Genomic DNA, 12,606 nt, shown 5'->3' with positions numbered 1-12,606 from the left:
AAGGGAGGGGAACTTCACCACGTCCACCACCAATGTGTGGCTCCCATCTATCTGAATATGTCATAGTATGGAGTATGCATAATGAGGTGTGTTTTCTGTTTGTCATTGTGAAGTATCTAGACTGAGATATCTTCTCTCTCTGGCCTCTCTGCAGTGTCTGAGGACGTTGGTGGGCCACACGGGGGGCGTGTGGTCGTCCCAGATGAGGGACAACATCATCATCAGCGGCTCCACCGACCGGACGCTGAAGGTCTGGAACGCGGAGACGGGCGACTGTATCCACACCCTGTACGGGCATACCTCAACGGTGCGCTGTATGCACCTGCACGAGAAAACGTATGTACTGACTGACTGTTTACCCAACAGGTTGTGATCTTTCAAATGGACCAGTAGTTGTCCGACACCAGTTGACAAACATACTCTATTCTATTCCTGGTATCAAAACAGCATGTATTATAAGCATACTGTACCCAGGCAGTAAAAAACACATCAGCCTCAACACCACAACATGCCAATGTGCCTCATGAAGTGTACTTAGGGTCTCATAGGGACTGAATAGAACCCTGAATAGAACCAAAGTGGCCGTCTAAGTGATCCGCCTGCCACTCCTCTCTAGTGCTCTTCCTGCCTCGGGGCCGATGAGGTTTTGTGTACCATTTAGATTACTCACTCAGAGGAAGTGAAGGGCCTCTGGCGGCTGCAGGGCTTGACAGTGGAAGAACGGTGATTTCCATCTTTGTCGGTGCTGGATGCCGGAAGCTGTTTTGTAACTCGTGGAGTACGCCTCCCAATTCTTTATGAACCTGTTTTTCCACTTTCTGTGCCGGAGGGGTTGCAGGTTTAGGAGGGGTTGCAGGTTTAGGAGGGGTTGCAGGTTTAGAAGGGGTTGCAGGTTTAGGAGGGGTTGCAGGTTTAGGAGGGGTTGCAGGTTTAGGAGGGGTTGCAGGTTTAGGAGGGGTTGCAGGTTTAGGAGTGGGTTGCAGGTTTAGGAGTGGGTTGCAGGTTTAGGAGGGGTTGCAGGTTTAGGAGGGGTTTCAGGTTTAGGAGGGGTTGCAGGTTTAGGAGGGGTTGCAGGTTTAGGAGGGGTTGCAGGTTTAGGAGTGGGTTGCAGGTTTAGGAGTGGTTGCAGGTTTAGGAGGGGTTGCAGGTTTAGGAGGGGTTGCAGGTTTAGGAGGGGTTGCAGGTTTAGGAGGGGTTGCAGGTTTAGGAGGGGTTGCAGGTTTAGGAGGGGTTGCAGGTTTAGGAGGGGTTGCAGGTTTAGGAGGGGTGGGTATTGTGTCCTGGGGATTTTGTGTATGTTCATGTACCAGCATGACGATGGTGAAACTCGAATATGGTCTTGAGAAGGAGAATGAGAAGGCTACAATCTTATTTATGTATTTCCTGTTTTGCTTTCATCAACTGTCATCATGGGAATGAGGGCTAAAGGTCAACCTATTGAATTTACTGCCAGTAAATCACGACCATGAAGGATACGTGTCTGCAAGGCCCTGGAAAAAACACTATTAAGTTTGTCAAGATTCCCATCAAAGCTGTCATGAACTGTGGTAAACATGAAAGAAATTGCCTTGATCCTAAATGAATCCAATCTAACCATTAACAACTCTCAGTGTGTAATTCTCAGACATTGAGCCAGCCAGCCTGCCAGCCAGCTAGCTTTAATAAAGTCCTGCAAGAATAGACTAGTGTTTTGAATGTCTCGTCAATCCGTCTCCTCTTTCTTCTCCCAGGGTGGTGAGTGGTTCTCGCGACGCCACGCTGCGCGTGTGGAACGTGGAGACGGGCCAGTGTTTACACGTCCTCATGGGCCACGTGGCGGCGGTGCGCTGCGTCCAGTACGACGGCCGCAGGGTGGTCAGCGGGGCCTACGACTTCATGGTCAAGGTCTGGGACCCCGAGACTGAGACCTGCCTCCACACGCTGCAGGGCCACACCAACAGAGTCTACTCACTACAGGTAGGGGTCTGTGTACACGCGCTGTCTCGTATTTATTTACATTTGAGTTATTTAGCAGACGCTCGTGTCCAGAGACTTACAGGAGCAATTAGGGTTAGGTGCCTTGCTCAAGGGCACATCGGCATATTTTTCACCTAGTCGACTCGGGGATTTGAACCAGCAACCTTTCAGTTACTTGCCCAACGCTCTTAACCGCTAGGCTACCTGCCGCACACGCTCACTTACACTCATACACACCACAGAGTCCATCAGTTCATTAACGTCTGAAGATTTGTATAGTGACTTAGTCTATTGGATTTTAATCTACAGTCCTCTAAGTGAACCGTGTATTTAAACTGTGCATTTAAACTCTGCAAAATCAAGCCCTTCTCATCAAAGAGCGCCCCACCCCAACTCAAACATCACTATTTTTACATTCCTTTTATGTCCTACTATTTGGCAGCCCTCTAGGAATAAAACACGAAACGAATCAATTTAACACGCCGCCATAGAAGTCCTCTACTCAAATCAAATCCCTTCATATATCCACTGTACAGTTCGGTGTAAATGATGATAATCTCTTTTGAAAGTGTACAACAGGGTCCCATCTGGTTCATACAGTGCCTAACGCGTCCATAAAACAAGAACGATAGACCTCGGAGTACCTAGAGAACCCAGAGCCCTTTAAAACAGTGTTTCCAGTTGGTGCTTTGAACCGCCATTCCACAATATGATAAGGTGGTTGCCATGTGAACCACACTGGTTGGGAAAGAGCCGCAACAAAATAGTCCCACTGTCTGTTGTATCCAAGGCAGCAGAGCAGCAGTACGGTGGGTTTTTCTCAACCCCTTCTCTTTCTACGTTGCAGTAACATTATATAAACAGAACATTGGTGTGAGTCTGGGTCACACACACACACAGCAGTAGTAGTGTTAGAAGGTTAATGGATTCCTCTGCCTCGTGTCCTCGAAGATGTCCTCTCCCTTTACATCTCTCGCTCTGTGATGACGGAGCAGTTTAGAGCCACAACTATCACCTTCAGAGAGAGAGAGGCTGCATCCCAAATGGCTCCCTTTCCCCTTTATAGTGCACTGCTTTAGACCAGGCTCAGAGGTAGTTCATCTGAATAGGGAATAGGAGAGAGAGGTTTACTGTTCAGATGGACAGATGCCCTCCACTCTATACACTCTGTGACACTGACTTTGAAAAAGCTGTGCATATCTGTACAATTAATTAGATCTAATGAATTAATGCTATATTAAATGAATGCTAATGAATTTAATTCATTATATCTAATGGAATATTATCTAGAAAAGCTTTATTTGACTCCGATTCAATGGATTCATCAGACACATCTGATCTGAATTTCAATGTGCAATTCATTATTTTACCCAACATTTTATTGTAACGTGTAACTGGATCGTCCTCTTTCCTCCTCTGTTTGGTTTGCTCTTTGGGTTCTGTCCCAGGGTACTGTAAAGTCTCTCTGATAACTGCTGATGGAAAAAGGGCTTCATGAATACATTCTATTGATTGATTCCACGCTAGAATAGAAATGACTGGAATCTGTTGGTGTCAAATGGAATGAATTTCAATAACTGGATCATCCTTCCACCCCTCCAGTTTGATGGGATCCACGTGGTGAGTGGTAGCCTGGACACGTCTATCCGGGTGTGGGATGTGGAGACGGGTAACTGCATCCACACTTTGACGGGTCACCAGTCCCTCACCAGCGGCATGGAGCTCAAAGACAACATCCTGGTCTCGGGCAACGCCGACTCCACCGTCAAGATCTGGGACATCAAGACGGGACAGTGCCTGCAGACGTTGCAAGGTGAGTCTTCGTCCTTCCCACACACACACACATAGTGCCTGCAGACGTTGCAAGGTGAGTCTTCGTCCTTCCCACACACACACACATAGTGCCTGCAGACGTTGCAAGGTGAGTCTTCGTCCTTCCCACACACACATAGTGCCTGCAGACGTTGCAAGGTGAGTCTTCGTCCTTCCCACACACACACACATAGTGCCTGCAGACGTTGCAAGGTGAGTCTTCGTCCTTCCCACACACACACACATAGTGCCTGCAGACGTTGCAAGGTGAGTCTTCGTCCTTCCCACACACACACACATAGTGCCTGCAGACGTTGCAAGGTGGGTCTTCGTCCTTCCCACACACACACACATAGTGCCTGCAGACGTTGCAAGGTGAGTCTTCGTTCTTCCCACACACACACACATAGTGCCTGCAGACGTTGCAAGGTGGGTCTTCGTCCTTCCCACACACACACACATAGTGCCTGCAGACGTTGCAAGGTGAGTCTTCGTCCTTCCCACACACACACACGTAGCAAGGCGTGTCTGTCGCCGGGTCGTCAACGCCCTCGTTGGAACAGGGTTGTATTCATTAAGGAACAACGAAGTAAAACGCTTTGCAATGGAAAACAAAAACGGGTGTTTCTCAAGTTCAGGTAGTCCCTCCCTGTTTCAGTCCGTTTTCTTCTGTTTGGTGGTTTGTAAATACAACCATGTTTGATTGATTGGTTGATTTGATATGACTTATATAGTGCGTTCTTGACTCTCAAAATGCTTTATATAGTATGGGGGGAAACTCCCTTCAAACTCCACCATCTACCACAGACAACTCTACAACCTCCTCCTTTTATCTGTAAGTGGGGAAAATGTCTGGAATTGGCCAATTTTGGACCCGAGCAAAAAGCTGTTGCTCGGAGATATTCACTCAATGATGTGCTTGGCTGTGCATGGCCAAACAGAGCCAACACATTGTGGGCCAGCCACTCTCCAGATAGGGATCATTTCCCTGGCTCAGGATGTTAGTGTAACAGTTCTCTCAGCCATTAGCACTAAGTACTGTTACCTTGAATGGGGAGAAATAGAGAAACCCTTACTGTGCAGCTGCACTGTTTTTTGCCAATGCTAATTTCCCCCCCAAATGGCCTTATTAGTGAACTACAAACCCAACGATTCCCATGGAACTACAACTCACACGTATCCCCTCCCTTTGGAACAAAGGGAATAGATATCGCCCTGTTTTAGAATGAGCGAGAAGTGGGGGGTATGTGAGAGGGGTGAAAGAAGGGGTGATGGCCCTGCATGAGGATGAGAGAGAAGGCAAGAAGAGCATTCTATGCTATCAAAAGGAACATAAAATTCGACATACCAATTAGGATCTAGCTAAAAAAGTACTTTATGGTTGTGAGGTCTGGGGTCCACTCACTAACCAAGAATTCACAAAATGGGACAAACACCAAATTGAGACTGCATGCAGAATTCTACAAAAATATCCTCTGTGTACAACGTAAAACACCAAATAATACATGCAGAGCAGAATTAGGCCAATAACCGCTAATGATCAAAATCCAGAAAAGAGACGTTAAATTCTACAACCACCTAAAAGGAAGCAATTCCCAAACCTTCCATAACAAAGCCTCCCCCGACAGAGAAATAAATCTAGAGAAGAGCCCCTTAAGCAAGCTGGTCCTGGGGCTCTGCTCACAAACACAAACAGATCCCCAGGACAGCGACACAATTAGACCCAACCAAATCATGAGAAAACAAAAAGATAATTACTTGACACATTGGAAAGACTTTACAAAAAAACAGCGGACTAGAATGGTATTTGGCCCTAAACAAAGACTACACAGTGGCAGAATACCTGACCACTGTGACTGACCCAAAATGAAGGAAATATTTGATTTTGTACACACTCAGTGAGCATAGCCTTGCTATTGAGAAAGGCCACTGAAGGCAGACCTGGCCACAAAATGAGGTGGAAACTGAGCTGTAATGTATGACCATATTAGAGAGACATATTTCCCTCTGATTACACAGACCCACAAAGAATTTGAGAACAAACCCAATTTTGATAAACTCCCATATCTGTTGGGTGAAATACTACAGTGTGCCATCACAGCAGCAATATTTGTAACGTGTTGCTGCAAGAAAAGGCCAACCAGTGAAGAACAAATACAACCTATATTTATCTTCCCTTTTGTAGTTGATCTATTTGCACATCTTTACAACACTGTATATAGACATAATGACATTTGAAATGTCTTTATTCTTTTGGAACTTTTGTGAGTTCATTTTTTGTTATCTGTTTCACTTGCTTTGGCAATGTAACATATGTTTCCCATGCCAATAAAGCCCCTTACATTGAAATGTAATTGAATTGAAAGGAGGATGAGGGATGAAGAAAAGTGGATGGGGTCCTGTCTTGTCGGGGAGCCTGGCCCAGGTCCTGTCTTGTCGGGGAGCCTGGCCCAGGTCCTGTCTTGTCGGGGAGCCTGGCCCAGGTCCTGTCTTGTCGGCGAGCCTGGCCCGTGAGTGGCATGACAAGGGAGGTGTGACGTTAGGCTAAGGGGGTATGGAGGGGGGTGGGGTGCAGGGATTATGTAGGTCATGTAATTGGGTCAATGGGCAATTTCTGCCATTCATTCATTAGGGCATTTAGATAAGACAATAGCCTAACAGGCAACTCACTGGCAGACACAGATGAGGTACTTAAGCTGAGAGGATAGGTAACGATGTAGACAGCTGCTTTGTTGTGGAAATGAAATGGGTGGGAGAGGGGGAGAGATGTGGGGGTTGGCTGGGTACATTGTCCAATCTTTGCGAGAAACACGCAGTGCAAAATGTCTAGCCCTTTGAAAACACTAGAGACAGACGAAGGGCGGGGATGAGGGTTTACACTGCTGGCTGCCACTAGAGCTCTGTTCAAATGAGATCTGTTGGTAGGCTAATGAACACAATTCCTAGTGTACTTCATACAACGAATGATTTTGCATTCATAATGAACACGTTGTGGACTGTAGTTCATCATATTAGAGATTTCATCCTGATTAGTACTCACTGTTTAGAGTTTTGTGGAATAACTGCTAGAAGGTATTTTATTGTTTGCCAGCTACATCTTTCAAACTGTGATTCTGTGTTTGTTTTAATACTGTAAACTAGATCAAATGTGGGGGATTTATCATCTGCATATCCTAAGGGAATATTAGTCATTCACACAGACACACACACACACACACACAGGGGCATCTCATCGGAAGAGGAGGCAACAGCTACAGACACTACAATCTGCATACCAAACGGGTGATGCTGCCACGCACACACACACACCACACACTCACCACACACTCACCACATACACACACCGCTGTAATGCCAGGCTGCAGTCAGCAGAGCTAGTCAGCAGCTGTAGATGGTGACAGCTCTATGCCCTGGGCTCCTCTCTACTAGCCCAGGATTTCCATGGCAGATGAGGACAAGGCAGGGTGCCTTATTCCCCTGCCTTAACACTCTCCAGAAATAAACAGTATAGTGTTTACCATCTCTACCAGGTTTACCAGGTCTTCCACCAATGACCTCGCAACCAATGATCTCTTTCTATCACGCATTTTCTCTTTGTTGGTTTCCTTTTTTCCCCTCACTCGTTGAGTCCATCTAACTCTCTGCCTCTCTCTACGTTCTTGAAGGGATATTATGGGATTTTGTCAACTGGGCCCTTCATCTACTTTCCGAGAGTCGGATGAACTCATTGGTGCCATTTGTATGTCTCTGTGTCCAGTATGAAGGAAGTTAGAGGTAGTTTCGCCACCCAATGCTAACTAGCGTTAGCGCAATTGAGGCAAGTCACATTGACTTCAATTAATTGTGCTAATGCTAGTTAGCAACTTCAGAGACACAAAAATGGTATCTGAGTTCATCTGACTCTGGGGAAGTAGACGTTAAAGAGACTACAGTGAAAATGAGAAACTAGCTATTTATCTCTTTCACACATTTGCTCACTCTTCTCCCCCTCCTCTCTCTCTCTCTCTCCCCCTCTCCACCACCAGGTCCCCACAAGCACCAGAGCGCCGTGACGTGCCTGCAGTTCAACAAGAACTTTGTCATCACCAGCTCGGACGACGGCACGGTGAAGCTGTGGGACCTGAAGACGGGCGAGTTCATCCGTAACCTGGTGACGCTGGAGAGCGGCGGCAGCGGCGGGGTGGTGTGGCGTATCCGCGCCTCCAACACCAAGCTGGTGTGTGCCGTGGGAAGCCGCAACGGCACCGAGGAGACAAAACTACTGGTGCTAGACTTTGACGTGGACATGAAGTGAGAGGAGAGGAGGGGAAATGGTCGAGACGGGGACAAGTGACGGGAGGGTTAAAGGGAGACGAGGATGAGATGGCTCAACATCGAGGGTGAACGTGCCCTAAACTCTTCACTCCCACACTCAGAAACAGCCCCACCCTACCCTCAACCCCCCCCCCCTTGCCTCTCCCCTCCCCCCGTCGGTGGCCGTTTCTGACAAAGCCAGTCGCCAACCTCACCGGCCAGCACCCATACTTGTTACCCCTCCCACCTTAAGGGGGTGGGGTTCGAATCAGAAGGGGTGGAAGTGGGTGTGGCTTGGAACAGGGGTGTGGCTTGCCCGCACTTCTGCGGTAGACTGGGAGGAAGAGGAAGAAGAGGGGGAGGAACAGACTCGTCCAATAAAGGAGGAAGATAAGAAAGACAGGAACTCTTGAAGAAATAACTCTGCGGCTTTAGAGGCAGCTTCTTCGCAAAACAGAGACTTGTTCACTCAAGCCTGACGCAAGCATTTGTTCAGATGTATAAAGATATATCATTTTTTATCCCCCACGTAAAGCGCCAACCGACTATTTAATAGAAAAACAACACTGTATACAGTACAGTACACAAGGCAAAGACACAGGGAAACATCAAATTCTCATCTGAGGAAATTAAGTGAATTGGAAAAAGGTTTTATGACAACACACAGACACACAATATTAGCTAAGTAAGGTTATTGTCGTCGGGGAGAGAATGAGAGAAACGACATGCCAAGAATCTGATTGATCCCCAAACCAGGTATGAGCCTATAACATCAGGCCCTATATCCTGTTCTCTGTTTGTTCCAGTCTTATTGTTCTTCAGTCTATTAGTTCCAGGGTTTGATTTCTTCAAAAAAACACACAGGAGCACACATACAACTGTGAATTTGCGTTCCTTTTGTAGCTATGTTCTTTCAATCAGTTCAAAGACGAGGATTTTTGTTGTTCATTTGTTTTTTGGTTGCCTGTTGTTGCCAACAGCAACAAGTCCCAGTATTAACCTGTTCCACTCACTTCTTTCTTTTGTTATCTCACCACGTTTTATTTTCTGTTTGGGTTGTTCTTTACATTCTTCTTTTCTTCTTCATAGCTGAAGTCTGGAGACGTTAAGTCTTCAGATTTAGACACGATGCTGTCCTGTGTTTTTCAACGAGTCTGGCTGGGTTGGTTCCTCAATGCTGGTTCTTACGTGGGGGGGGGGTTTGGGGTTCTCTTCTCGGAACTCTTCGTGTGGAATAGCGTCCTCCCTCCCTCCCAGTACTGTTTTCCCAGTGGGTAAACTGTATTTATGCTGCTAGATAAAACTGAAATAAAGATGGAACTTTTACTCGCTGTGACGTTTTAGTCCCAGACTAAATTCCAAAATGGACTCTTCTAATGTTTTAAACAGACGACACACAAAAGAGAGAGAGAGAGAGGGAAACATGACAATAACAACCGTGGTTTTGTTGTTTTGTTTCTGCCACTGAAACTTTGAGCCAAACATGCCTCAGCCAGGCTGAGAGGAGAGAGAGTTGGACAAAGACAGGTCTGCCTGCATAGGCTAAACGATAGGGTGTAATATGTGTGTGTGTGTGTGTGTGTGTGTGTGTGTGTGTGTGTGTTTTTGGGCAAATTGTTAACACATTCCTTGGGACAAAGCGCTTTCAACCTGTTTTGTGGGGAACTGTCTAGATGCTGTGTGGACTGGCAAAGAGAAAAAAGAAAATAGCAAATTATTTTTATTTTTTTGTTTTGTTTTTTTAAAGAGTGAATGAAAGAAAACTGTCCATCCATATGTGATTTGTTTCCATTCAAATGTTTGAAGCAACATTGTTGAATGGGCGCAAACTGACAACTACAGTAGAAGACAGGACAGTCTCAGTGTTATAAATATGACATATTACACGTTACAGTCAAACTGTTAAGCGCTAGCTAGCTCGCGTAGCAGTTAGCAGTCTAATGGTTTGTGAATGGAAAAAGTACCTACAGGCAACCTGGCTTCAAGTGAACAGAACAGAACATTGCAGCCAAAACGATTAGTTAATAAACTCAATCTCCCAAGAAAGGAGTCACACACAACTCAAGCAGAACTGTGAAAGTGGTTTAACACTGTATATTAAACAAAAAAAACAATCTTGTTCTTTCTCCTCTCTCGTTTTATTTTTAATCTGTTTTAATTTATGATCTGGTTTGAGAAATCAGATGCCGCAGGTGTTTTTATTTTTTCAGTTCATTCATGTAACTGCCTGGCTAAAAGAAAACGGACAGAGAAAAAAAACCTGAAAGGGATTGTGTATTTGTTTGATTCAACTTAGAATTTTTATTTTCTTATAACTTAAGTGCAATAAAATGTTTGTTTTTTTTTTTCATTTTTTTTTTTTCATTTCAGTTGTCTGTTTTTCACTGTGTTATGTGTTCAATAAAACCTCTTCGGTTTATTACATTACTGGGGGGATTACTTTCACACATTCGCATCGCAAATTAAACCCGGTAACCACGATAACATATCAGAGATAAAGTTTGAGATTACTAGCATGTTGAACAAATGAGGTTCACGGAACTGGAGTCACGGTTAAGTAGTGTGCTGGTGCTTGGTTCTTCTCCGCGCCAGTGTTCCTTGTGGTGTCGGAAGTCTCCATAGTATTTAATTTACCGTGACGACAGAAGCGCCTAACCGCACCTATATCACTAGTTTCATTCTGTATCCAGTTTTGCTATCCAGCACTTGACCTCCACATTAGAACCTGTTAGCATATAAAACTAATGTATTCCTATGGGAACATGGACTACCTCCTCTCAACTTTACTGGGTTCCACTATGGACATCTAATATGCTCCTGCACTGTTGAAATCCAGAGTGGTTCGTATGTTCAGGCAACTTCCAGTTTTAAGGCTGTGGTTTCTCATCTGCATGTTGCTAGTGATATCTCCTTTTCTTGTTCAGGCTGCAGTATAAAAGGCTCTCTAAAAATATATATTTTATTTTTAACTAGGCAAGTCAGTTAAGAACAAAGACCTATTTTACAATGACGGCCTATGAAGGCAAGACGACTGTAGGTAAAGTATCCCTTCATGCCTATTCCATCTGAGACTGCAGTCGTTGTGATGCATACAGACTGTGGTTGTAGTTGGGATTTTTCTTTTTTTTTTAAAGAGTGATGATTTGGGTACAGGGGGGAAGATAGATGTACTCTTATATGCCTGAGTGTAATTTAGTAAGATTTGGTGATATTTCCTGATATGAATCTCCAAAGGTTTTTGTAATGTTTGGGCTTCAAAGTTTCATACCTATAAAGACAAGACAACACTATTTATATTTTTAAGACCGGCAACAGCACTGGAACAAGTTTCATCCATTCTACACTCATTTTACTGACAGGATACATAGTTAAAGGTAACGAGCAACGAAAAGTCATTCTGAAAAGGCTCCCTGCAGGTACATTTCAACCAATGGAAGTTGCGGCCGACAGGTTTCTGAGTGGATAGCAAAGATACAGTAGCTTCATTACAAGACACTGATGTATATCCACAGCCATTCTTAAAGCACTTCATTTTGGGACGTGATGAATCGGCTCTATTCCTTCAAGTTATTAGCTATTAATCCTTCTATTCCCCCCCCCCCCCCCCCTTCTCCTACCCCCCAGGCAGGATTCATTTCTCTGCCTTGTAATTCACTCTGCATATATGCATTGCAGCCAGTGCCCATTGATGGATGTATCCTATTCCCATCCACTCACACAAAACCTAGCCTGGCGTGCTAGCCAGGGGTGGTAAAATAAACAGGAGAGATCAATAGCACCCTATTCCCTTTATAGTGCACTACTTTTGACCAGGGCTCATGGGTCTCTGCAGGGACTGGGGTGCATTTGGGATACATCGCTAGACCCAGCTAGGGGTGATAAAATAAGAGAAGGGGCTGGAAAGGTTTGGTGGGAAGGTAAGGGGGAGGGGTGCTACTGTTTTACAGCGATATAGATTGGTTTTGATGGGGGATGAGGTCTGTGGAGGAGGGGGAAAAGATGAAGGGTTTAATGTAAAGGAGTAGGGATGGAGGGGTTGGAAGGAGGATCCCTGCTCCCTCTTTCCTCCCTCTCGTCCCTTTGTTCAGTAATCCTGCCCTGCAGCGATAGTTCTATCACTAGTGTACTAGTGCCAGGAGATGCTCAAAACCAGGGCCTGTAAACTGGCCAGTGCTAGGCTAGGCTAACTCTATGCTACACAGCTCCGTAGCTAGCCTCCATCTAAGGGGCCCTGCTATACTTATTTTACCCAGGCAGGTGAGACCCCAGTGGGGGGTTGGGTATCTTTCCTTCGTGGGGAAAGTGCTAACTAGCAGAGCTCCATAAAGGGAGCATGATGTAGTTCCTCAGAGCCATTTGAGACAGGAATAAATAGAGAACCAAATAGCCCTGATTCCTTTGGGAGCTGATGTGCTAGTCATTCATCTTGTCACCTAGGGTGGCCCTATGGAGACTAGTTGTGAATGAACACACACACCGAAGCTGATGTGCTAGTCGTTCATCTTGTCTCCTAGGGTGGCCCTATGGAGACTAGTTGTGAATTAA

General features: G+C 45.5%; 1 protein-coding gene across 6 annotated transcripts in view; it reads left to right on the top strand.

The window, feature by feature from the left end:
- Positions 1-10,488, top strand: part of fbxw7 (F-box and WD repeat domain containing 7) — a 97,813-nt gene extending 87,325 nt beyond the window's left edge. For all 6 annotated transcript variants that reach the window (XM_036954311.1, XM_036954310.1, XM_036954309.1 and 3 more), the window contains exons 8-11: positions 155-336; positions 1,731-1,956; positions 3,559-3,769; positions 7,794-10,488. In XM_036954311.1, the coding sequence (XP_036810206.1) occupies positions 155-336; positions 1,731-1,956; positions 3,559-3,769; positions 7,794-8,062 (888 nt within the window). In that variant the 3' untranslated portion in view covers positions 8,063-10,488. The remainder of the gene's footprint in view (positions 1-154; positions 337-1,730; positions 1,957-3,558; positions 3,770-7,793) is intronic.
- The last annotated feature ends 2,118 nt before the right edge of the window (positions 10,489-12,606 follow it).

This window comes from Oncorhynchus mykiss, chromosome 19 (assembly GCF_013265735.2).
Source record: "Oncorhynchus mykiss isolate Arlee chromosome 19, USDA_OmykA_1.1, whole genome shotgun sequence".
NCBI classification, from domain to species: Eukaryota; Metazoa; Chordata; class Actinopteri; order Salmoniformes; family Salmonidae; genus Oncorhynchus; species Oncorhynchus mykiss.
Note: the sequence above shows the minus strand (reverse complement) of the source record. Positions and strands in the feature narration are given on the sequence as shown.